Source organism: Xiphias gladius, chromosome 17, assembly GCF_016859285.1.
Source record: "Xiphias gladius isolate SHS-SW01 ecotype Sanya breed wild chromosome 17, ASM1685928v1, whole genome shotgun sequence".
NCBI classification, from domain to species: Eukaryota; Metazoa; Chordata; class Actinopteri; order Istiophoriformes; family Xiphiidae; genus Xiphias; species Xiphias gladius.
The window spans coordinates 20,172,694-20,197,829 of NC_053416.1; the positions used below are offsets into that span (position 1 = coordinate 20,172,694).

General features: G+C 38.9%; 1 protein-coding gene across 5 annotated transcripts in view; it reads left to right on the forward strand.

Moving 5' to 3' along the window:
- Positions 1 to 8,265: 8,265 nt before the first annotated feature.
- Positions 8,266 to 25,136, forward strand: part of hrh2b (histamine receptor H2b) — a 29,603-nt gene continuing 12,732 nt past the window's right edge. For 2 of the 5 annotated variants that reach the window (XM_040150949.1, XM_040150947.1), the window contains exons 1-3: positions 8,266 to 8,635; positions 9,889 to 13,257; positions 14,939 to 15,013. Coding sequence is in view for 4 of the 5 variants with exons in the window: in XM_040150947.1 (XP_040006881.1) it covers positions 9,959 to 13,257; positions 14,939 to 15,013 (3,374 nt within the window). In the remaining variant the exon portion in view is untranslated. Of the gene's footprint in view, positions 8,636 to 9,888; positions 13,258 to 14,938; positions 15,014 to 16,556; positions 17,700 to 24,228; positions 25,021 to 25,136 lie in introns of those variants that run through there. The other 3 variants (XM_040150946.1, XM_040150948.1, XM_040150945.1) reach the window with 3 other exon arrangements.

The following is a 25,136-nucleotide window of genomic DNA, read 5'->3' on the forward strand; positions in this document are numbered from 1 at the left end:
CTTAAACTGTGTAAGGAGTTCATTTCAAACTAACAGCTGTGAGCATCAGTTTCTATTATTATTATTATTATTATTATTATTATTATCATTATTATCATTATTATTATTACCAACACAATTGTCATCATAGTATGATTCCATTAAATATTTTAGAAATATTATGGAAATACATGTAAATAGCTCAATAATCCAGGAAGTAAGGCCAAGGAGGATGGTGACACTGACTTTTTTTTTAATCATTCTGATTAGACAATATTAAATTCTTAGAAGTGTTCCCGGAAATCTCTGGTCATGAACTGAGACATTTTGTCCATCCACTGCTGGGAAATTTCAAAAACAGTATTACTCAACGGCCTCCCTAAGCACTTCAGTTCAACTCAGCCAAGTCATAAACATCCTTGTTTTTTGGCATGAGCGAACACTTTTGCAACACATTTAAATCCCGTTCAACTGCCAAATGAAAAATAGCGTGAGATTAACTTGATGGAAAACCGATGGTCAAATATAAGGGATGTGGATCTTTATTCATGTAGCTGACCTTATGGCTGAGAGAGAAAAATAAAAGGAACAAACAGCAACTCAAAAATCTGCCATAGGTCAGTTAGAAAACCTCTGGTGGTAGGAACTCTCCAATTATCTCGAGGTGAAGGGTCAGCAGCATGTCAGCACATTGAAAGTTGGCAGGAATTCAAGGACACCACAGAGGGTCAGAACTTAATCCTTTCTTCCATTTGAACAAGGAGTTCTCATTTTTAATGGTGTCTATGAAGCAGGAATCTGTTAATGTCTGCAACAAGGGCTTCATCTGTCTGTAGACTGGAGAAATCATCAATTCACACCTCCCTCCCTCCTCCTACAGTCCATCTCTCCAGCAACTGTGCCACCTACTGATAAAGGCTAAAATTGTTGGTATTCTGTAACACTGGGAAATAACATCCCACTTGTGTATGTGTCTGTGTGTGTGTGTGTGTGTGTGTGTGTGTGTGTGTGTGTGTGTGTGTGTGTGTGTGTGTGTGTGTGTGTGTGTGTGTGTGTGTGTGCGTGTGTGTGTGTGTGTGTGTGTGTGTGAAGAAAGCGTACTTTGTAGCAAAAATACGTAGAATAATTAGCAGGAAGTTGATTCAGTTAGTGTACAAGTTTGGGTGGAAACAGTCTCCCATAATCTTGCCTTCTACATTGTTCAGCTTTAAGATTACTTGAATGTACGACAATTTATCCAAGTCACACTGGCCCTCAGATAAAGTGGTGATTTACCTTAACAGTCAATACTGGTGTGGTTCAAGGTTGGCGTGGAGAAGTGGGATAGTGAATGCCAATAAACAGATAGTAAACTACAGTTCACACAGCTTACATATCACTTATATTAGACAGAAATGATGGATTTATGGTAATATTTGTTTTCTTCTTTGCCTTCTTTCCCTGGTCTCTTTAATAATACAAGACATTGGGGGAGGAATGGTCTTGAAAATCAATTCATCAATAAAAACTGAACAATCGAACACGCAGTACATTTTGTACAAATTTTTGGTATCAAAATGATTGAATCCACTAGACAGTGTTCTCTGTTTTCAAAAATAACCCATACTTCAAACTTCAAACTTAAATCATACATAAAAGCTTTGTTAGATCCCTTTGATGTTCATCTGCTCCTTAGTGGCCAATTTTTTTAAACGCAGCTTTAAATAAATGTAAAATCCCATTCCTTCATGCAGCTTTTGCATTCAATATTTTACTTACATTAAATGTTTTTAAACCTGCTTTTTTTAAACTTAGTCCTTTCCAGTGGGTTCCTTTCCTGTCACATTCCCCACTTACTATCATGGTTAAATTTGCCACAAGAAACCTCTCTGATGTTGCATGATTAAATACAACTTGTTTTGTAAACCAGATGCCATCAACCTTACTAGGTTTTGATTAATATCAGTGTCTTGCCACTGAGAAATGAAGTTTCAGCTGTGTCAGCTGTTTCAGCATGGGGCATATTCGATGGCGTCCCTTACACTACCGTACTACTACTGTACCTGCTGTGAACATTGCACTCAATGGTTGCTCATGTGGCTTAGGAAGTAGAAGCTCGGCAGTTCGATCCCCGGCTCTTCCCGTCTGCATGTCAAAGTCGTCCTTGGGCAAGATACTGACATACACACTACGTGTGTATGTATAGAAAGTGCTGTAGAAAAAGCACTGTATTAATGTGTTGGTGAATGTGGTATGTAGTGTAAAGTGCTTTCAGTGGATGCAAAGACTAGAAAAGTGCTATATAAGTCCAGTCCATATTTGCAACAACTCCTCGGTGGCCTTTAGTTAAATGGTTTCATCTGAGCTAAAGTCCTGATTCATTGTGAGCCCATTTTCACTCCTGTAACCGATATATACATCCTCAGACATGGAGAAGGGTTGGATGAAGACTCTAAAAGTAAGAAGTCAGAGAAATAAACTGATTTCTAATATTTATAGACTTTTATACCAACTGTTAGGATGAATAAATGCAAACCACACAAAACTCTTACGTTGACAGTAAAACTGTTGTGCCATGTTATTAAGGCACGGTAGGCTTTTTCACTGATACAATACTGTGTAAGCACCTTGAGGCTATGTAAAAATGTTCTATTCACAAAGTCAGCCTCATGTTCCCTAGAGCTGCAGTGATGGAATATGAGTGCAATCTACTGAACACAACGCATACATACATCCATACATATACTCTATTGGAACAGTAATTTGTGGAATAACCTGAAAGAAACACATTTTTTATCCTGTTGAAAATGAAATTGAATCTTCTAGATATACATAATGCTATTGTGTTATGCAAAGAAATGCCTTTTTTTCTGTTTCTACCCTAATGATTTTTCATTGTAAGAAAGACAATTCTTAAACTTGTGTTAAGCTTTGAAATGATCAAACAAACACTGTTGTGAAATAAAATCATTTACTCACCCTCCATATCTATTCCTTGCCCAGTAGAGATAAAAAGCAGAAAAAGAAGGAAAAAAAAAATCAAAATATATAAAATGGTATAAAAAAATGTCAAGTTGATGTATTCTCTGCTTGTGTATAGTGAATGTTCCTCAGTCGCTGGGTGTGGCAGTGAGTGACACATACCAGTCGACTGCGACAGTGCAGATCTGTTAATAACTTTTTTGGTACACCTGCTGATCATTGTAAAGGTGATAATAGTGATTCTTATGATTTAATCAATCTGGTAATGTGTTTTGTTTATAAGTCACAAATAAAGTTTTTCTTAAATATCTTAAACTGTGTAAGGAGTTCATTTCAAACTAACAGCTGTGAGCATCAGTTTCTATTATTATTATTATTATTATCATTATCATTATTATCATTATTATTATTACCAACACAATTGTCATCATAGTATGATTCCATTAAATATTTTAGAAATATTATGGAAATACATGTAAATAGCTCAATAATCCAGGAAGTAAGGCCAAGGAGGATGGTGACACTGACTTTTTTTTTAATCATTCTGATTAGACAATATTAAATTCTTAGAAGTGTTCCCGGAAATCACTGGTCATGAACTGAGACATTTTGTCCATCCACTGCTGGGAAATTTCAAAAACAGTATTACTCAACGGCCTCCCTAAGCACTTCAGTTCAACTCAGCCAAGTCATAAACATCCTTGTTTTTTGGCATGAGCGAACACTTTTGCAACACATTTAAATCCCGTTCAACTGCCAAATGAAAAATAGCGTGAGATTAACTTGATGGAAAACAGATGGTCAAATATAAGGGATGTGGATCTTTATTCATGTAGCTGACCTTATGGCTGAGAGAGAGAAATAAAAGGAACAAACAGCAACTCAAAAATCTGCCATAGGTCAGTTAGAAAACCTCTGGTGGTAGGAACTCTCCAATTATCTCGAGATGAAGGGTCAGCAGCATGTCAGCACATTGAAAGTTGGCAGGAATTCAAGGACACCACAGAGGGTCAGAACTTAATCCTTTCTTCCATTTGAACAAGGAGTTCTCATTTTTAATGGTGTCTATGAAGCAGGAATCTGTTAATGTCTGCAACAAGGGCTCCATCTGTCTGTAGACTGGAGAAATCATCAATTCACACCTCCCTCCCTCCTCCTACAGTCCATCTCTCCAGCAACTGTGCCACCTACTGATAAAGGCTAAAACGGGCAGCTGATCCACATTGTTGGTATTCTGTAACACTGGGAAATAACATCCCACTTGTGTATGTGTCTGTGTGTGTGTGTGTGTGTGTGTGTGTGTGTGTGTGTGTGTGTGTGTGTGTGTGTGTGTGTGTGCGTGTGTGCGTGTGTGTGTGTGTGTGTGTGTGTGTGAAGAAAGCGTACTTTGTAGCAAAAATACGTAGAATAATTAGCAGGAAGTTGATTTAGTTAGTGTACAAGTTTGGGTGGAAACAGTCTCCCATAATCTTGCCTTCTACATTGTTCAGCTTTAAGATTACTTGAATGTACGACAATTTATCCAAGTGAAAATGGCCCTCAGATAAAGTGGTGATTTACCTTAACAGTCAATACTGGTGTGGTTCAAGGTTGGCGTGGAGAAGTGGGATAGTGAATGCCAATAAACAGATAGTAAACTACAGTTCACACAGCTTACATATCACTTATATTAGACAGAAATGATGGATTTATGGTAATATTTGTTTTCTTCTTTGCCTTCTTTCCCTGGTCTCTTTAATAATACAAGACATTGGGGGAGGAATGGTCTTGAAAATCAATTCATCAATAAAAACTGAACAATCGAACACGCAGTACATTTTGTACAAATTTTTGGTATCAAAATGATTGAATCCACTAGACAGTGTTCTCTGTTTTCAAAAATAACCCATACTTCAAACTTCAAACTTAAATCATACATAAAAGCTTTGTTAGATCCCTTTGATGTTCATCTGCTCCTTAGTGGCCAATTTTTTTAAACGCAGCTTTAAATAAATGTAAAATCCCATTCCTTCATGCAGCTTTTGCATTCAATATTTTACTTACATTAAATGTTTTTAAACCTGCTTTTTTTAAACTTAGTCCTTTCCAGTGGGTTCTTTTCCTGTCATATTCCCCACTTACTATCATGGTTAAATTTGCCACAAGAAACCTCTCTGATGTTGCATGATTAAATACAACTTGTTTTGTAAACCAGATGCCATCAACCTTACTAGGTTTTGATTAATATCAGTGTCTTGCCACTGAGAAATGAAGTTTCAGCTGTGTCAGCTGTTTCAGCATGGGGCATATTCGATGGCGTCCGTTACACTACCGTACTACTATTGTACCTGCTGTGAATGGTTGCTCATGTGGCTTAGGAAGTAGAGCAGGTTGTCCAATAACCGGAAGCTCGGCAGTTCGATCCTCCCGTCTGCATGTCAAAGTCGTCCTTGGGCAAGATACTGCACCTCAAATTGCCCCCGCTGTATCATCGTGTGTATGTATAGAAAGTGCTGTAGAAGAAGCACTGTATGAATGGTGGTTGGTGAATGTGGTATGTAGTGTAAAGTGCTTTCAGTGGATGCAAAGACTAGAAAAGTGCTATATAAGTCCAGTCCATATTTGCAACAACTCCTCGGTGGCCTTTAGTTAAATGGTTTCATCTGAGCTAAAGTCCTGATTCATTGTGAGCCCATTTTCACTCCTGTAACCGATATATACATCCTCAGACATGGAGAAGGGTTGGATGAAGACTCTAAAAGTAAGAAGTCAGAGAAAGAAACTGATTTCTAATATTTATAGACTTTTATACCAACTGTTAGGATGAATAAATGCAAACCACACAAAACTCTTACGTTGACAGTAAAACTGTTGTGCCATGTTATTAAGGCACGGTAGGCTTTTTCACTGATACAATACTGTGTAAGCACCTTGAGGCTATGTAAAAATGTTCTATTCACAAAGTCAGCCTCATGTTCCCTAGAGCTGCAGTGATGGAATATGAGTGCAATCTACTGAACACAGCAGACTCCCAAGGCATGAACTTGTTTCAACACAGGAACGGTGCATTTTATTAATTACTGATACGTGCACCCAAAAGTCCACCTGATATTTGAAAAGATCTCTCATATAACAAATGGTGTGGAAAAGCTATATTAACATTTATATTCATCATCATCAGTCATCTAAAGACATTAATTAATTTAAATGGGTCTATAAAGTGAATATTTTGTCCTTGTCATTATCTACTTGCTTGTAAATTTCTTTATAACAGCTCGATTCCAGATTTTCGTCCAATCAGTCCCTTTAATCTGAGGCATATAGATTAGTCTCATTAAACGGAAGCACGGGCTCTGAGGTTGATTCTTCATGGGTTCAGTAAATCCTTTGAACAAATTGTCATATATGCACTGCAACTGTCACACAGTGGCCTGCATCATGGGCTTGGTGGGGGATTTCAAAATAAGTGAATTAAAAATAGGGCAGTTTTTCAGATCGTAAAGTTTGAAACAACTTTCACTGGCCTGTGTTAATTTGTCTTGACTGTCGTTTTCACATAAGTTCTCAAACAGAACTCACTTCTCTTTGATGTTGCACAGAACAGATTTCAGTGACAGGCGGGGGAGTTTGTTAGGGCTATGCTCGTCACTCTAATCAAGATTACTGTGATTACTGACAATCCTCTCCGTAGTATATACTGGCCTTGCAAAATGGATAACTGAATTTCCCAATGCACTGCAGGCCATTTGTCTCTGATGGAATTACTGTGTGAAAAAAATGACTATTGGCAATGCATACTTTTTTTTATTATTCAAACATTTAGGTATCATATTTGGATTATTCCTATGCAACAAGTATAGCCTAATCCATTCGTTTCATTTAAGTTAATTTTGCCCTTTTCATCACTGGCATGAATTTATCTTTCTATTTATTTTAACCCAGCATATCTTCCTTTTTCTAGCATTAGTTCCCATGTTGTTTACCAGTGCTCAGTGAAGCACTCAACTCTTTTCCTGAAGTGAAAGTAGCAATACCACATTGTAGAAATACTCTATTATGTGTAAAAGTCATGCATTCAAAACTTTACTAAATGACCCAAAGTAGCACCAAAGTACTGACAGTATTTATTGTGCACATTGGTCCATTTCAGAATAATATATATCATATAATAGGAATATATTGATTGATATATTAATGTGTACATCACTTTTATGTTTCAACTGGTAAAGGGGGGGCTAATTTTAATTTTACTTAATATACTGCTGGCTGGATTATTAATTTACCCTGTGATCAATAAAGTCTTATCTTATTTCAGCCTATGAAAATACACCATCATTTTATTGTTGATTCTGTTTTGTATCACTTATCTGAATCTGCACCATAAGTGGTGACAATCAAATAACTAATCAAATAAATGTGAGTAAAAAGTGCATTATATTCCTCTGAAATGTAGTAGAGTGTACGTATCAGATGGAATACTCACATAAATTACAGCACCTCAAAATTCTACTCCTACAGTACTTGAGTGAATGTACAAAGTGCTTGAAGTGCAACAACATGGAACAAACTATGATATGTGTCTGAGACTTGCCCAAAAAAAATGATGGTTGGAGAAATGTAATAGCTCTGTTAAAAAAAAATTTTTTTAATGCGGCTCTTGATATCCTGTCATAATTTAGAAATAAACAGTAACACATTAATATTGAGTTATATTAGTAATAATCAGTAATAATAAGTTAATTATAAATGAATGCTTATTATTTTACACTTACTTAATCCTACATAAAATGAAACCAGCTTGATATCTGTTCGGATAATATGTCACAAATTAATTTTCATGGTGCTGGTACGAAACAAATGTAAGCATTTTGTTTGACAACAGATCAAATAAAGGCAATTTACATGTAAATCTCGAAAAATGAACCACTGCCAGTAAAGAATTTCCAGATAGTTTCCAGATAGATAGTTTTTGGTAGTCTTTAAATACTGTAATTGTTCAGGTTTTTAAATACAGCATGTTGAATTGGGGCATTGTAAAAATTATTCTCTCACTGTTATTTTATTCTATTGCCTCCTCAGACTACTCCAGCTTTGTTTACATTAATATTTGTTTTACTACGGTTGTCAGTTCCCTGCTTTTTGACTTGCGTGGTAATTTACACACAGTCCCTACAGCACTGATGCAAGTCACTTCCTCTCTCTCTGTCTCTCCCTTGCTCTCTTTCTCTTTCTCCACCCAGCTCTAGCTCAGCATGCATGAATCCTGGGAGGGAGGATAGTGGCAGAAATAAGAGAGAGGGAGAGGGGGTGAGAGAAAGAGAGAGAGAGGAGGAGGAGGTAAAAAGGGCAAGACATAGTAGGACAGAGTGTGTTGGAGGGCAGCATACTGTAGCGTACTGCTGTGTTGTGACTATGGAGTGAGCATGGGAGCAGCAGGACCAAAACAAGAGGAGAAGGGGATACAATGAGGACACAGCTTGGTTTTGTGCCTGATCAATAAAAGGCAGATTAGTTCAGAATCTGAGCTTTTGTAAAGAGGGCTCATCAAGCTCCATTGCATTGCAGAACTGACTACCAACAAGGGATTTACAATATGAAGACAAAGTCACTTTGAACCTTGAGGACCTAGGAGGGCATAAAACAGAAAGCAGAAAACTAGCTCCTGACATTTGGACTGGAGAGAACAAGACATCTTGCAGCAGGATCAAACACTCAGGTATGCCTGCTAAACAGAATTACAAAAACACATTAGGAGGTAATTCTGCTAAAGCCAGAAACCACTCTTTTTTTTTTTTTTAGTCCTCATCATTTAAAAAAAAGTCTGTGCCATTACAGGAGTATGTTTATTTTTTTCTCCTCTGCAAACGGGGATTTAATGCTGTATTAACAGGGCAGGACAGTTGTCACTTAGCATTAGACAGTGACAACAGACATAGGTCACTAGACTGAGCTCAAGTAACATTAGATAAAACAACAACCAGAATAATAGTCCCTTCAGGTATAGATGACTAAATGTTATTTCTGATATTTTGACATTCCTGGATGAGGGCTGTTGGGGAGGATGAAAAGGAGGAAGGAAGCCTTGACAAAATGTGTTTGCATGACATTTTTGTCATAAATCATTGCACAGACACACACACACACACACACATATATACATTCACACTGGGCTTCTTTGCTGTAAAATAATTAAATGCCTACTTATATGCCTGTTTACTGTTGTTTACTACTGAACTGTTGTCACATAAATCATTAAAATGACCTCCTGCACACACACAAAAACTGGCACATGAATGTGAATCCACGGTTGGCATGGGCCCACGCACACACACACACACACACGCACACACACACACACACACACACACACACACACACAGCCAGCACTCTGAAAGGATGTTCCAGTCAATCGCACACAAAGCTTAATGAAGTCTATACTGTATCATCAGTGTATACATTATGGCCACTTTCCAAGGTTAGCTGAACGTGGAGGACAGCAGAGTAGAAGCTGCTTGCTATGACTGACATTGCAACGAGAGATGAGAGAGAGTTCACCACAGGAGCTATGTTTTGAATTTTATTCCACAAATAAATTATTCTGTGCGCTGTCAGACATTGAGAGGGGATCTGTGCAGTATGTTTGAAATGCTAATATCGTATAGAGCACTTGTTTTCACAGCAACAGTCCCCGCTTATTATCAGCATTACCAGATTGCCATTCCTATTTCTCATCCAGTCACACTAATTTAGAGAAGTTAGGAAATCAGAGCATTCTTTCAGTCTAATCTCCAATCTGCAGTTGACTTTTGACAGCTCTACTTATCTTTCATTTCTGCAGTATTGAAGCAGTTCCTTCTCTCAGTTCTAGCTCTGTACATTGTTTAAACTTGTCCTGCTTACTCATGGATTCCTTTCACAGCACCATCTCAAATTCCTCTCACTGTAAACTTGTTCCTCTCTTACTTTTAGACAGATGTAATGGTGTGGAAACGCTGCCGCTATCTTGAATTACCAGACTTTTGAGTCAGTCAGACAAGAGATGGGGAGACGAGCGGCTGACCTGACGACTCCGGTTCCAGTTTTAGGTGTTCCCGCTCTGGTGGGAGTGCGTGGTTTGAAGACAACAGGAGGAGACAGAACCGGAGGAGCCCTGCTGCAGACGTGGGGATTTCATTGCAGCGTTGGTGTTCAGACGTCCCCGGGGATAAGCAGACCACCTACCCAACACAGTGTACAGCTAACTGATACACCCTCCACGCCATCAGATTGTATTACTGAAACATCCAACAGCTATATCACCAAGGAAACGGAATATAAGGACATATTACTGCTAACAAAGAGTGACAAGGAGAAAAGGGCTATTTTAAAACAGAAAAGTGGGGAATCCAAGACCAAAAAGGAAGTGACTTTCAAAGCACTTGGAGGTGAGGCCTCTAAGGATGTTGCCTGCAGTCAGAGGAACAGTAGTGGTACTTATTGCTATGCAAGAGCAATCAAGACCAACCCACACTTTGCAGGGAATGTAAGCAATTTCACCCCTAAACTGAAATCTGCTGCCCGCTACACCAACGGCAGCGTGGTAGATTCGGAAGCGATCGGTGGAATTACCGTTGATAATGATGAAGCAGAGTCCGTAAAGGGTGCAACCTCTCGTGGAAGAGACCAAACCAGACTGCAAGGTCATTATGCAGAGAAGTCAGGGAAGGCACTGCCTTTATCTGCTGCCCGACCTTTTGGTATGCCACAAAAAATATGCAGCCATTGTGGTGGGAGACAGTCTGTAACCACTGGGGCTGCCACTGCGGGGGAGAAAAGCCCTACTGCTGATGCTTTCCCATTAAAGTCAGCCCTCACCACACTTTCAACTACCACGCATTTCCAGATGCCCCAAATTGAGAGGAACAGAGCTCTCAAGCCAACACAGCATCAAATCCCTGACAGCATCACAAACACAGACAACAGAATACACATCACACTCAATCCGCAAATATTATATCTTAATGAAGAACTAAGGTATAGAAAAACACCACACCGAGCATGCCCAGTGCACTCTAAAAGCAATCTGGTCACTTTGTCACATAACCATGCTGCCAGGGATGCAACATCCACCCAACCCACAAACATCCTACATGCTAAAAGCCTCACTGTCACAAAAGCAACTATTGAAACAAGACAAGACGATGCCAGTTTGAAATCCTTTGCGAAACTAACACAGGACAGTGGGATCCCCCGCCCAACAAGTCTCACGTTGACTCCAAAGATGGCCACAGCTACCAAGCCAAACAACCCACATTCACACACTTATCCTAAGCTGCTCAAGACGTCACAACACAGCTGTACGCAATATAACGTGCCTCAAAATGTATGTGTGTCTGTACACGCTACACCTGAAAAGACTCATTCGAACACTACAGCCGCAGGACCCAAAATCACATCCAACACCAACACACACAAAACAACCATGACCTTTAATAATGCAATAATGTCTACAAAAAGTGTACCTGTTAACGTTGCTAATGCTCAACAGGAAACCACGCTGCTGAACTCTACGCACACAGCACGAGCAAACATAGCAACAAATACAACTGATAGCCCTCAAATGACTCAGAAATGTCCCACCTTATCAAAAGCAAACAATGCATCAGACCCTTTTCATAAAGCAGAAACAGCTGCACAGCATACACCTTGTCCACCATGTATTTCCCCCGATCCAGCTCAGAAACCACAAGAAAAGCTATCCTCACAAGTTGACACTAACCCAACTGCATTCACCACTTTCGCTAATACACCAAACGCAACTACACCGCATCTCAGCTTTGTTGTTCCACAGAGCACTTTGAATAATAACGCCACTTCAGATCAAACTGCGCATACCAGCACCAAACATAATGCTAAATCCGTGGTTAGACAAATTCACCTAATTCATCCTAACTCCTCAAATTCTGAACCTATACTTCATGTTTCTACAGCATCTCTAAACACAGCATCTAGTGCAACTAACCCCCTAAACTCAAGAGCTAGGTTGCCTTCAGGTGCAACTCCCAGTTCCACATCTACAGGTAACAGCACTCTATACAAAAGCATCACCCTCAGGAACTCCTCAGTCAGTCTGAAAAATTCACCATCTAAGGCTAGCTCCTCAGTAAACCAAAGTAATGTCTGTGAATCAAGTACAACTTTGCTTCAATCAACAAACACAACACGAGAAGAACTTAGTTGTAATGAGGCATCCCACACAAATAAACCTGGGCACACACAAGCTACAGACATCAAAACTCAAGCCAATAAGCAATCTGATGTCTGTAGCGTTTCCAATGAGGAAAACAACTCCAGAACAGCTCCACTCGCATTATCTAAGCTGCTTAATTCGTCAAAAAGTCATAACAGAGGCGGTGATGCGAGCATCCACAATCCTAAATCAATATTGAATCCCAATACTGAAAATTATACTGATAAAAACAAATTAAATGGTAATCTAATCAATGAATTATTCTGGCATGAGTCAAAAGACCATGGAAATTCAAATCTATCACAGGTCACTAACCTCCAGAATTACATTTCCCTAATTAAGTCCACCAGCTCTTGTCTGCAGGGTTGCATAAACACTGAACAACAAAGGCTTGCACTTTATCAAGGATACACAGAAGCAGAGCATGAGGGACACTGTGCTACTTGCCCACCAGGTAAAACGGCCCAAGAGACAGAGTCATATACAGAACAATTTGCCTTGGGTATATCAGCCAGGCATGCAAATATGAAGCTTAAATCCAATGCAGATAAAGAGACGCATCCCAGTTACTCAGCACCCTCTGTCATAGCACAAACGCACTGCATTAGCTCATCACCAGCAAACACGAGAGCACATGTCCACCCTATCACCCAATCTTCTGTCCACCAAAACTCCGATTCAGATGTATCATCACTACCGCAAGTACATGGAGGTCCAGAGCTTTCTTTCACTGCCCCAGCCCCATACAAAAGTGAGGGAGAACTTTGTACACGCACAGGCCCTGAATGCAATTCCATATTTCCGTCATCAACTATGCACGTGGCATCCCATCCCCGCCTCCAATCCTGCGAGGTGGATGCAATCGTCAGACAGGATTCAGTGTTCAGCCCTGCTCCCCCTCAGCCTTGCCCAGAGGACTCCAGCCTGGCTCACTCCCACCCAGCTGATGCAGCCCTGTTGCTGCCTCCTTCCCCTCAGTGGTGCAAATCAGCAGCCCTACAGCAGCGGCTCGAGACTGTGGAGGCCAGCCTGGCAGCCAACAAGGACAGGATCACTACTCTGCTCAACATTATCCATGACCTGGAGACATGCCACACTCCCACCAGCGGGTAAGGGATTGTGTGTGTGGCTGCGTGCGAGCCCGCGTGTGTGTGTGTGTATAAGTCTGTTTGGTGTTTTTTGTTTTGCAAACAAAACATTGTACGATCACCAGTGTTTGTTTCTGTAATGAAATAACTTCTCTCATCAACAAGTAGTTTTATGTTTTACTTCTGTTACATACGGCATAAAAACAGACTCATTCCATGATGCGTGGTATATATTTAACTTATAGTTTAACTGAACACTTAACACTTTTGAATAACAAATATATAACCTGAAGGGTCAGATATGACTTTTAAATTATTAATGTACTACGTTCATTCCAATACAGGCACAGCTGCCAGAATTTGGTCTAGGGAATTACCTTAAAAGCTGTCCTGCAGCGCTGATCTTTGGCTTTCCAGTGAGTCATCACTTGCATTTACTGGAACCACTCAGTGGCTTTGTAATTCATTGGTGAACTGGATTGTTTTTCAGTCTAAACAACTTGTGTGTTTGTGTGTGTGTGTGTGTGTGTGTGTGTGTGTGTGTGTGTGTGTGTGTGTGTGTGTGTGTGTGTGTGTGTGTGTGTGTGTGTGTGTGTGTGTGTGTGTGTGTATACGTGTGGTTGGTGTGCGTGCGTGCGTGTGTGTTTAATTGTATGATTATTCATCATAGGTCGTTGGAGAAATCACTGGTTACTGCAATGGCAATAACAGACAATTTACAACAGAAAACCAAGCTCTTGGCTATTTATAAGTCATTGTAGGCTGCACCTGAAAACAATCTTTATAGGTTAGACACGTTTTTAATCAACAGATACAGTACAGATAAAAGTTTTGCTTTACACCTATATTTACTTGTAAAATAACAGTGACAGATCATGGAAGCAAATGTTTCTCAGATATTTGTTCATCCTGTCTGATACACTGAAAATAAATATATTCAGTCTGTGAACCCTTTTTGTTCTTCCAAAATGTACTGTGTCTGGTGAATGCAAAAAGGTATAAAAAAAAATTAACAAAATTTTAAGGAAATGTCATGTAGATTTCATTTAGATGCAGCAAAATGTCAAGGGAGACTTTGTTGAACACCGACTTCCTGATCACACTGAACTAGTATCCACGTTGGTGCAACCAAATAAGCTTTAACAACAGAAACAAACTATGATTAGTGCATTTTATTACATACACTATGATATAACACAACACAAATACTATTTGAAGGGAACCACACTGAAAATATTATAAAGCTGGTTTTGCGGCCAGTAAATCAGTGCTCTAAATCAGAGTTCATAGCTTGATGATTTGCAAACAGGTTTGTGGATGTGTGCCTCAGTGGGACACCAGACTACTTGGGCATTTCAAGAGGGCACGTCTCAGAGAGATTTATTTAGCCGTATAACTCTTCTGGGACAAATAACAGGAATTAAAACGGCCTTCTGGCAATGTGTCTATGTCCGTCATTCCAATCCACTGTAGTGTGCTAATCCGTTGTGACTGCCTCTGAGGTCATGCTTCAGAATAACCAACTCCTAATAACTCATGTCTGACATTATGCATGTTATACAGCTCATCACAGCCATCAGCGACAGTCCGAAGGAATATCAGACAGAGAGGACAAGTGGAGAGAATAATTAAACTGTTGATCTGAAAGAATGAGAGTTTTGGCAGTTATTCACAGTATGTAATTTACTCTTGTTTATTTTAGTCGGCGATGCTTCAAAACTGGACAGGACCTCAAAAACTGCTCAACCTGCCAGAAGACTGCTTGTATAGTCTACAGGTGAGATAATAGTGGGATCTTCAGTCTTGTCTATATGTAATGTCTGAACTGATAAGTGACCAGAGCAGCTCTAGAATTCAACTATTGCCAAAAAATAAAACTATGGTTATAGAATATATACAGAATATATTATATGAATATATCATACATATCACATTGTGCTGCTACTTGGTGTTGATTACAGGAAGCTTTTATTCGATGAAGTTGGAAATTAATTTTGGTTTAAAATGTTTCCACGTGACATTTTTGAGAGGAGATTAACAATTAAAATGAAATCAATATGTTAGGCTGAGACTTGATAGACATATTATAATAGCCTCTGGACGGTGTTTTTTTTTATTCAGACAAAAAGAAACGTAGCAGAAACTGAATTTCAATACATTCAGAGGAATCTGTATGTTTAGACGTTGCAGTTGCTGCCAACGTGTTTGTGCATTACTTTGTGCTATACTAAACATTCTGACATGCACAACGGTAGGAACATGCATGGGTTTACTCTAATGCAATTTCAACATGGCAGTTTTATTTACAGTTTCAGAAACACCATACAACGAGGTTAAGCCCACTTGCCATTTCAGTTGCCAAGCCGTTCTCTGCCATCCTGCTCACTTTACTTCACTGAAAATTAATGACTTACTATATGGGCAGCTTACCAAATGAAAAGCTGTGTGCTGCTCATTTGTTTGTTGCGAATAATATGTAGGAAGATTACATTTTTCTCTCTGAGCACACCATAAATCTTTTGGAACTTTAAAATTGAAGCACTCTGTGTATGTAACTCACTCACAGCAGATTTATAGAGATTAAGATGGACTTTTAAAAATTCAGGCAAGCAAAGAAGAACAGGCCAGGCCTAAGCAGCCTGCATGATGGATTTATAATTATTTATAATGACCACTTACTGAAGTTCTTGTTTGTTAGCATTGTAAATTTGCAGACTACGTGATTTGATTACGTATAAGATCAAATATTTTAGCAGATGAGGTGAGCTGTAAGAGGCCAGTGAATTTATCTAAAATCATATCTTGAAATGAACAATTTTGCATATTTCTACATCCTGCAGCAATTTTAAGGAAGACATGAGTTTAAATCTGCCTTTTCGACAATAAAGATAAAGTGGGTTGTTGGATATGTGCATGCACACTACTCTCTCACAAAGGTGAATCTGTAATTTTCATTTAATTAAAGAAAGATAATGACAGATATTGTTTGAGGTCTGAGAAACACTTTTACATATATCTTGCCACATTTGTTGAAGACGTAGTGTATTAAAAGCTATTATGCAATAGTGGTTAGCTCCAATATGCCAACTTTGGTCTTGGTTTGCAGCCATTAGGTGAAATGTTGCATCAGTTGGAAGAAATAGAAACGTAAAAACCTTAACAGTTGTCCCAGAAACTGCTGTATGTGGAAAGGAGGCTAAAAGAGACTAAGAAATCTAAAAGTCTTCTCATCAAAATGCCTCATGCTCTAAAAAGAAAAACTTAAAATGGTCTTTATTTTGAAATATTAAAAACATTCCTCTTGATCTGCTTATTTTCAGAAAAGATTGAACATGACAAAAAGATGTTACGTAAGTTGATTTGCTGAGTGGTGTGTGCCGGCATCCGGTCCTTAAAAGCCAAGTGGAAAATCAGGATATCTCGAACAAGACGTGTGTACCTTTGGAAAAATAATGATGTCTCTCTGCCCAAACCAGTCAACCGCTCTGAAATCTGACAAGCACAGAGCTTGCCACATGAGGGGTACCGCACAAGGCAAAGTTAACTGTAGCATCACAGTTTACAGTGATTTGTGGCATTAAAAATCCCTATGCATAATGGAAAAATGAGCCGGTAATGCAGATCTGACACATCGAAGCCTTCATTCGCATTCTTTGGCAAGAGCTGAATTTGATACAGTTTATGTTATTTCACATCTGTTTTTTTGGGGTATTAGTAATGTTGGGCTGCATGTCTGTCTGTCCAGTGTGGAGTATGACTTCAGGCAGCAGGAAAGACGCTTCTTGGAGGTTCTGAATCATTCAGCGAGAGGAAATAATGCTTTCTCCGTGCACCTATCTCAGCCCTTAAACTTAAGCCTGCTCAGAAATGTCATCATCAAGAACTTAACAAAGTCAAAGATGAAAAGCAAAAAGCTGTGCAAGACCCTGTTCAAATGGCTTCCCAGGAAAATCCAGCTGGTATAGACTTCTTAACAATACCTGTGTGCTGTTTAGTCACCATTAGCTTGTGTTACAAGTAACTAGCAGAAGCTTTTGCATAGGACTCTTATGATTCCCTTGCTCCCCATAGAATGAGATTACTTTGAATTAAGTTCTTGCCCAGTAGAGTTCCACTCTCCTGCACATTGTCAAATCTCATAAGTCGGATTTTGTACTCGAATTTGCCTCTGATCTTTGTGACCTTCAGCTACTATCATCCATAACTAGTTCTAAATATCACGTTTGAAAGTTGTTGTTATTTTATTGTCAACGTTTCTGCTTAAAATTCATGGCTAACCACAGCCAGAGATTTCTTTATCTAATTTTTACATATGAGAATCTTTTCTCTTAGCACTGCTATGCTTAATGCACTATGAGTTCCAGTTGATGTTACCTTTCCCCTTCAGTTGTCCCCTCACCTGCTTCTCCTAAGAATAAATGTGCAATTTAAAACAGGTTTTTGAATGGAGTTATTTTGAAATGGAAAAATAAATCGGAATTTACTGACACTTGATTTGTCTGTAAATCTGTTCATTTGTCCAGATCTTTGTTTAATTCTGACTGTTAACTGAACTTGGTCCATTTATGAATGAAATAAAGAAGGGCCATGAGAGTGCATAAAATAGAGAAACATTCATTATGCTTTCGCCAATTGTGCTGATGGTCTCCAAATCCCCTAACAATATGGACTTCATAAAAGGTTTCTGAGTAAAACAATGATGTGACGAAAAGCTGCAATGAACTAAGAGTCACAATCAAAATGTTCATGTGCACAAGCTCGTGCACACACTCATGGAGACAGACACATGGACTTAAGAAGGGAACTGATGGTTTCACTGAAGCTTCCATACATTTTCAATGCAATTGGAGATTTTGTGAGTTTACAGTATGACCAAGGAACGTATAGAGCATAATCAGAAGCAGTAAGTCAAGAAAAGACTGTGTTATTACCTTTTGAGCAGGAGGTACTTTACTTCAGAGATGCCTTAAGTAAAACACCTCTAAGATGAAATAATACCATGTGAAAATGAAATTCTTGCAACAATGGTACTAGAGGGAAACGTGGGTAACAGCCTCATGGAGGTAGCACAGTTCTGCAACCAAAAACCAGGTTTTTTTCACTAGAACTCCTACCAGGGCTTGCAGAGCAAAATTCATTCATTTTTCTACAACCACTAACTGGTTTAAAGTTGTGGTTGGTCGGTGTAGAGTCCTCTGCATAAGCAAGCTTGGCCGCAGCTTGTTAATCCTATTTTTTGAACTGTAGTGTGTTTTGTTCTGGTTTGTAATTATCATGACAGTGTCTCTTTGAAATGTTTTATGATAGAATTTATATGAAGTAATCATTTAACATTCCACATGAAATTTAATTTGACTTGTGTGACTTCTAGCAGCAGTTGAGGAAAAAACGGTTGGTGTTTGACTGACACCAGATTTGTGTAGCTCATGCAGAAAATGTGAGCTCGATTAATGAGGCAAAATCATTAAGCACAACCATTACCACTGGATAGCTGTGTTTGGGATGATTTCTGACAGCAAATGATAAAAAACCATTCTTTTAACTCATTATTAAAGGCCCATCGGAACAAGTGCATAGCACATTCAAAAATACAAATTCTCCCATTATGTTAAAAGAGTACTGCACTGGTTTAGCATTGCACTCTTACATTCTAACATTGTTAGACTCACAATGGACAGTTTTTTAACAAAAGGATCAGAACCAGTGCAGCAGAACCAGAGATACTGTCTTATTTACTTATTTACCCTTCTTCGTTGTCAACGTCTGGTGCCTATATTATACATAGTGCAACTCGACTGCTGACAGGTTGGCATTTCTGGTGTGTTATGCTAGTAATGGCGGATGTAGCCTCGAGATGAGGAGCGGGCTACAGAGGTCTGGTAAACTCACTTCTTTCTAACTCCCAACCTCAGATTTTTTTCCTTTTCAAACTTGTAGTCTCAGCTCAGCTCAAGAAGGCTGACTCAAGTGACAATGCTTGAGGCTATTTATCCGATTTTCTTCGGCTCCCTCTGGAGTCACAAAAAGCTTTATGCAACTTTTTCCACTAATGCAGTAGTGCTCCCCAAGACCTGCAAACAGCAGGTTTAAAATCGGTAGAGTTCCCATTTGAGTAACAAAATATTCTTCTGATTGCTATAATTTCAGAGACAACTAAAAAAAAACCATCTACATTTAGTGCGACATATTCTTTGTCTATATTTAAACCCGAAACTGAATTGAAAATTGCCAGGCAAGAGATGTGTGTTTAAGGCATAACAATTTGTTTTTCCTAAACTGTATGCTGCTGCCAGGTTTAGACATTCAAAAATTAATATTTTATTATGCTGTACTATCGTATATATATATATATACCTCATCTGCTGAGGTTCTGCAGTTCTTTATGAATGGACCTGCCAATTCTGAAGAGTGGTACTGCTGAACAATATTGCAGCAACAGCATTGCACTGAGTCCTACAGCCAAAGACAAATGCGTCCATAAAACAGAACATAAACAGACCATACAACATTTTGCACTAATATTATCAGAGAACATCTTTCACAGTGAATTAAATTGCTTGTCCTCTATGTGACGAGTAAAGTGTTAAATTACAAAATGGTTAGGCAAGTAGTTCTACAATATCAGTTCCAACGTTCCCTGTAGCCGTAAACGTATCAGTGGAATTCAGTAAATGGCAGAGAAGAACCATTTACTGTGTTCCAGTTTTGTAATCACCGCAACAATAGGAATGTATGGGTTCTTTTGAAGTGCAGCATCTGGGTATAGTGCTGCAGACAGATATTGGTGAAAACTTCCTAATCAATATCAACACGTCTGTTGTGTCTCAGTAGATAATCCAGCACCAGTCAGGCATAAAACTGCTGTGCTGGTGCATTACAGAAGTGCACAATTCTCTACACAACTGCACAAAGGAACGCTTTAAAAAGTTCTCTAAGTAGCCATTTTCCCTCTAAGTGTTGCTTGTCTTGCCCATATATTTTATTTATTTAAAACCAATTTATCTGCATTTACTGTCTCACAACGTCTGCAGTGCAGCCTCCAGAGTTTCCCTTTTGAGCATCAAGATACAGTATATTGTATATCAGACAGCCCTTTGGACCGGTTTCAGTTTTAATATTGTATGTTCCCTTTAAATCTTTCATGGAAAATAAATAGACTTTGGAAGGAATCCTATTGCTACATTGTCTGATATTCTTGTGCTGCAAGCTTCTTGTCCTGCAGTTTTCCTCTGATAGTCACAAATGTGTTTACAAAATCGATGTTGTGTTGGGCTCTCTTAGAGTGTAGTCTGCAGAGAACCTTTAACTCTACTTCTGTAATCTTACCATATGTAAAATTTGCACTTTTTCCTAGCACATGTAAGTTGTAAAGAGGGCATATAATGTGGGCATGCAGATAATATTTTTCTTCTAAAACATTATTTCCATTTGCTTCCCGGTGAAAAACCACACAAAAGAAATCAACAATACAAATCAAGCTCTAGTTGGCCCTTTAGGACTGTTCTATGACTGAACAAATAAAACCTTTTGGGTGAAAAGCTTCAATCTCCATTAAGTGACACTGCAGATACTAACTCTGAATCAAATGACTCCCTGCAAAGTGAAAGAATTACTTGCACTGCCAACACCAGTGAAAGTAACATCCCGGTCTGCAGCTCTATGAAGCCCTCAGCCACTTTCAGCTCATTATTTTGGTTCAGTGGACCGTCTGGTTGAGGTCCAATGGCTTTCCCCAGCCCCTGCATTTAAAAGCCAGGGGCAGCTGCCAGCTCATAGGCTCTTACAAGTTATGCACTACCTGTGCGTTGAAAAATGCCAGAGAGCTGAAGCGAAGTTTTCTCAGTTGTTAAAAACAAGACTGAAGGGTGAGAATAGACTTGCAGGTGGCAAGAATGAGGACTTGGATGTGTAGGTAGATAAGTGTATGATATCACTGCAGCAATGAGAGTCCAAAAAACTAATACTGAATCGAGGGGAAACTTTCTAGTGGTCACTACCATATGCAAGATGATGGTCACGTAAACAAGGTAGCCAAGCTAGCCTTAGTGTTAGTGAGCTATTTTTCGACTGCTCTAGATGAAACGTTAAGGTATCACCAAAATGGTTAAAGTTCATTGTGTTTTTAATGCTATAATAATATAATAAGCTAATCTGCTATATTATCCGTAGATGACTTTCAGTTCTACCTCCATACTCTGACCGCAGAGTGTGCACGTTGTAAACCTGCTGCCGTGCCTTACCGTTCTTTTATCTTTATTTAGTTTAATACCCAAACAACACCTTATTTCTGTTTTTAGCCATGCTAGCAGTGTGGCTCTATGAGTGCCAATATCAGCCTATAAGTCTATCTTTTCACCAAATTGGTCCAGAGTGCCATTTCAACAACTGTATGTAACACTGTATGTATATATATATATATATATATATATATATATATATATATATATATATATATATATATATATAAATTCATGATCCCCATAAAGTCCCCATTACTCTGTGCCAACTGAAAGCATGCCACAGACACACAAACTATCCTGGAGAGGCCACTGATGCTGATTTGCATTTTTTTGCATTACTGCACCACTGTAGGCTGTATGTGGCACCAATGATTCATGCTCGCTTTTAATCCAGTAAAACATATGCTAATCATCTGACAGTGCAGTACAGCATAAAATGTTACAAATAGCAGCAATGGTAATAGACGGCTATTTTCCCAAAAAGCTCTTTACCAGAAATGGGCCCTCTCAGCAGCGAGATACTATTTACATGATTATTAAAGAGGCAAAATTGAACAAATCTGGACATTATGAGCTAAAGGTAGAAAAATTTGCAGGTTTTGATATATAATACGTGTTTTTATGTTCTGACCACCCCATGTTAGACAGTGTCAGAGAGGACACGCTCATTTCCGCTGCAGTACTTTTCTCCCAGGGCAGCCTGCTGTGCACTGATGGACATTTTTTAGACTAAAACTCTGTGCAAATTGGCCAGCTAAACTTTTTTCCAGGACAGTGAACTATGAATAGCTGCATCTGTAGGATGACAATATAATGACAATGTACTGCAAACTGTGCAGACTTCAATTTCTGGTTGTTGATATGAATCTTACAAACTATCTTGAGTCAGTTTTGCTCTGGTTTGTAATCTGCTCGTGTGACAGTGAGTGTCAGTTTTCTGACGGTGTCATCATAATGATAATATACACTGTGAAATGCATCAGCTCCTGACCTTGCTCTGACGCCCATGGAGTTAATTGTTTAATCCCACCTCTCCCTGTGGAGGAAAAAGCCCTTGAGGACTTCGGCAACAGAAGGGCAGAGAGTTTTCTTTTGTGTTGGAAAGAAAATGAAATGTCTTCTGAATACTGATGTTAGGCCTTGATGCAAATGGTCGTCTTTGTCGTGCGCTTGGTGTGAATGACCACCGGCTGGGAAAAGAGTTGCCTTTCTGAATGCCAGTTTTGTGTATATCCTAATCTACCACGGACAAACTGCTAGCAGTGCTTTATTTTTTATTTATTTTCTATTTGACATATTTTGAACTCTAGATTGTACTGTGGTATTTGTTCTGAATTTGTTGTACTGTGTATGAAATTACCAAGACTCTCTTTGTCTCTCTTGGAAGACACAAGAAGACTTTTATCTTTGCTTATGACTTAAGGGCTGTTAGCAGTGTCCTGTGCTGTTGACAATTTTTAGCACTGTATTCCCTGATTTGATTGTGTCGACAGTAAGCGAATCACCTCCAATATTACTCTAAATCATATGGACAGTTAAGAGTTGTTTGCTTTTTTTTTACATTATAAAAATAACTTGCCACCAAACTTAAACATGTACCAGACTTAGTTTTATAGTTAATAGAGATAATGTTGCATGTAGTTTTTTAAGTAGCAATAATGATAATAACTCACCTTGTGGCAGAGTTTGTATAATATTTGTTTTCACACATATCACATGACTGTGACAAAGTTAAAGATTTATGGGGGAAAATAATACATTTTTGTAAATTAGTTGTTTATGTGTCCCAGACCCTGACAAAGAACCCAGGCCTGTGCATGCATCTTACAGATATCATGGCTACAACAAACTGCGCTGCTGGTTGGCCATCCTAACAGGGTGTAGAATGGGAATCAGTTACACCTTCACCCTCTGAGCACTTGATGTCCAAAACAGCAAATTATGAACAACTCTTATTATGTAGTTGAGTTAATAAATTACACTATATGGGGGGATTCATTTCTAACGCTACACACTACAGAGATCAAGAAAAGGTTCATTGAAAGAGAATTAAATGTCATCTATGCAAAGAATCAGAAAAAACATCAGTATGGTGTCAAAATACCAAAACTTCAGAAAATATGTAGCTCTCTGGGTTGTGGACCTCAATGGACGTACGTGTTGAATGAACTGATAGAGACTTGTGTTGGTGTCATTCTGTATATAAGCCTCAATGTGGTAGTTGGAATATAGAATAATACGTTCAATCAAACCTTTGAATCATCATTTAAACCGTTTGGTTCCATTTTCATATATCTCAGGACCAAAAAAGCTTAGATGTAGATTTTTGTGTCGCCCTAGTGGACACTTGAAATTAGGTCAAATGTAAAGCTAAGCCTCAACCAAATTTGGTTTATTTAGTAATGCATTACACATTACTAAAATGTCAGTAGCTACTACAGAAAGAGCATCTCAGGGTGACATGCAATTAAATTGTATCATGGGGCGGTCAGGATGCATCGAGACAGCAGTATTGTTGTCAAGTAAGCATGCTTACATTAGTAACTTGTAGCCCTGACTTCATTGTACAGTTTGTGGACAAACAGCTTATGCAGATAAGTGGCAAAAATTCAGTAGCCTAGTCCGTTGTCAAACTATGCGGATGATTTCATTTCCCATGTCACTATTTGTTTGTTTGTTTATATCTGTTTTTGATTAATATGCATTTATTATATCCACCAAATATAAACACTCTTCCCTGTTTCTCCTCTAGATATGGAGGCATTGCTGCCGGTTTGATTCACAGACAGAACTAATGACTCATTTTGACGGAGAGACTCACTGGCAGTGTTCCTTTGGGGACAAAGAGGGGTGGAAGAGGGCAGAGAGGGGCAGATTGGGGTCTATTCTCATTCCTCCTCTCAGGGTCGAGTGTCCTCCAGGGGGACTTTAGAGTAGCAGTAATTCACTGAGATGGGAGTGATTGGAAATGTAATCTGACAGAGCTCAATGGAAAAGGAAGGAGAGAGTACTTACTGAATTTCCGTACAACAGAGCAGACAATTGCCTGGGGCTTTTATATGGCCTTGAACATGGTGTAATTTGTCTTAATAATCCTGTGTAACACGCATAACAATTTCCACTCTTGTCTGCCTGTTCTGGTTCCCGACTTCCTTCCATCATGTTCAACGCTGCGTGGAGCCATATTGATGAGAATGACGAAGTACGGATGTTGGAACACATCAAACTTTCACGAGACAGGACTTGTAGCGTGAATTATATGATCACCAGATATTACCTTGTTCTCTTTGGTCAACGAAGAATATAGGATCACAAAAGTCCTCCTTTGCCTCCTTAAAAAAATATCAGATATTTCTTTAAAACTCTGAATAATGTTAAGTAAAACATTCCATATCTGGCAATCAGTTCCTTTAGTACCCCAAGAGGGCAATTCATTTGGCAGACAGGGATGATGACAACCAGTGATACCATGTACTTACAAATAGGCAGATTGCAAACAAGTGATTAATGTATATCAACAATGTAACAGATTTAAGTGCACTAAATAAATAAACAAACAGGTAACAAAAGCTGCAGTGGGGCCGTTTTTGGCATTTATTTTACTCGGCTTGTTTACTTAGGTCAGACCACTGACTTTTGGATTGCATCTACTGTATGCTC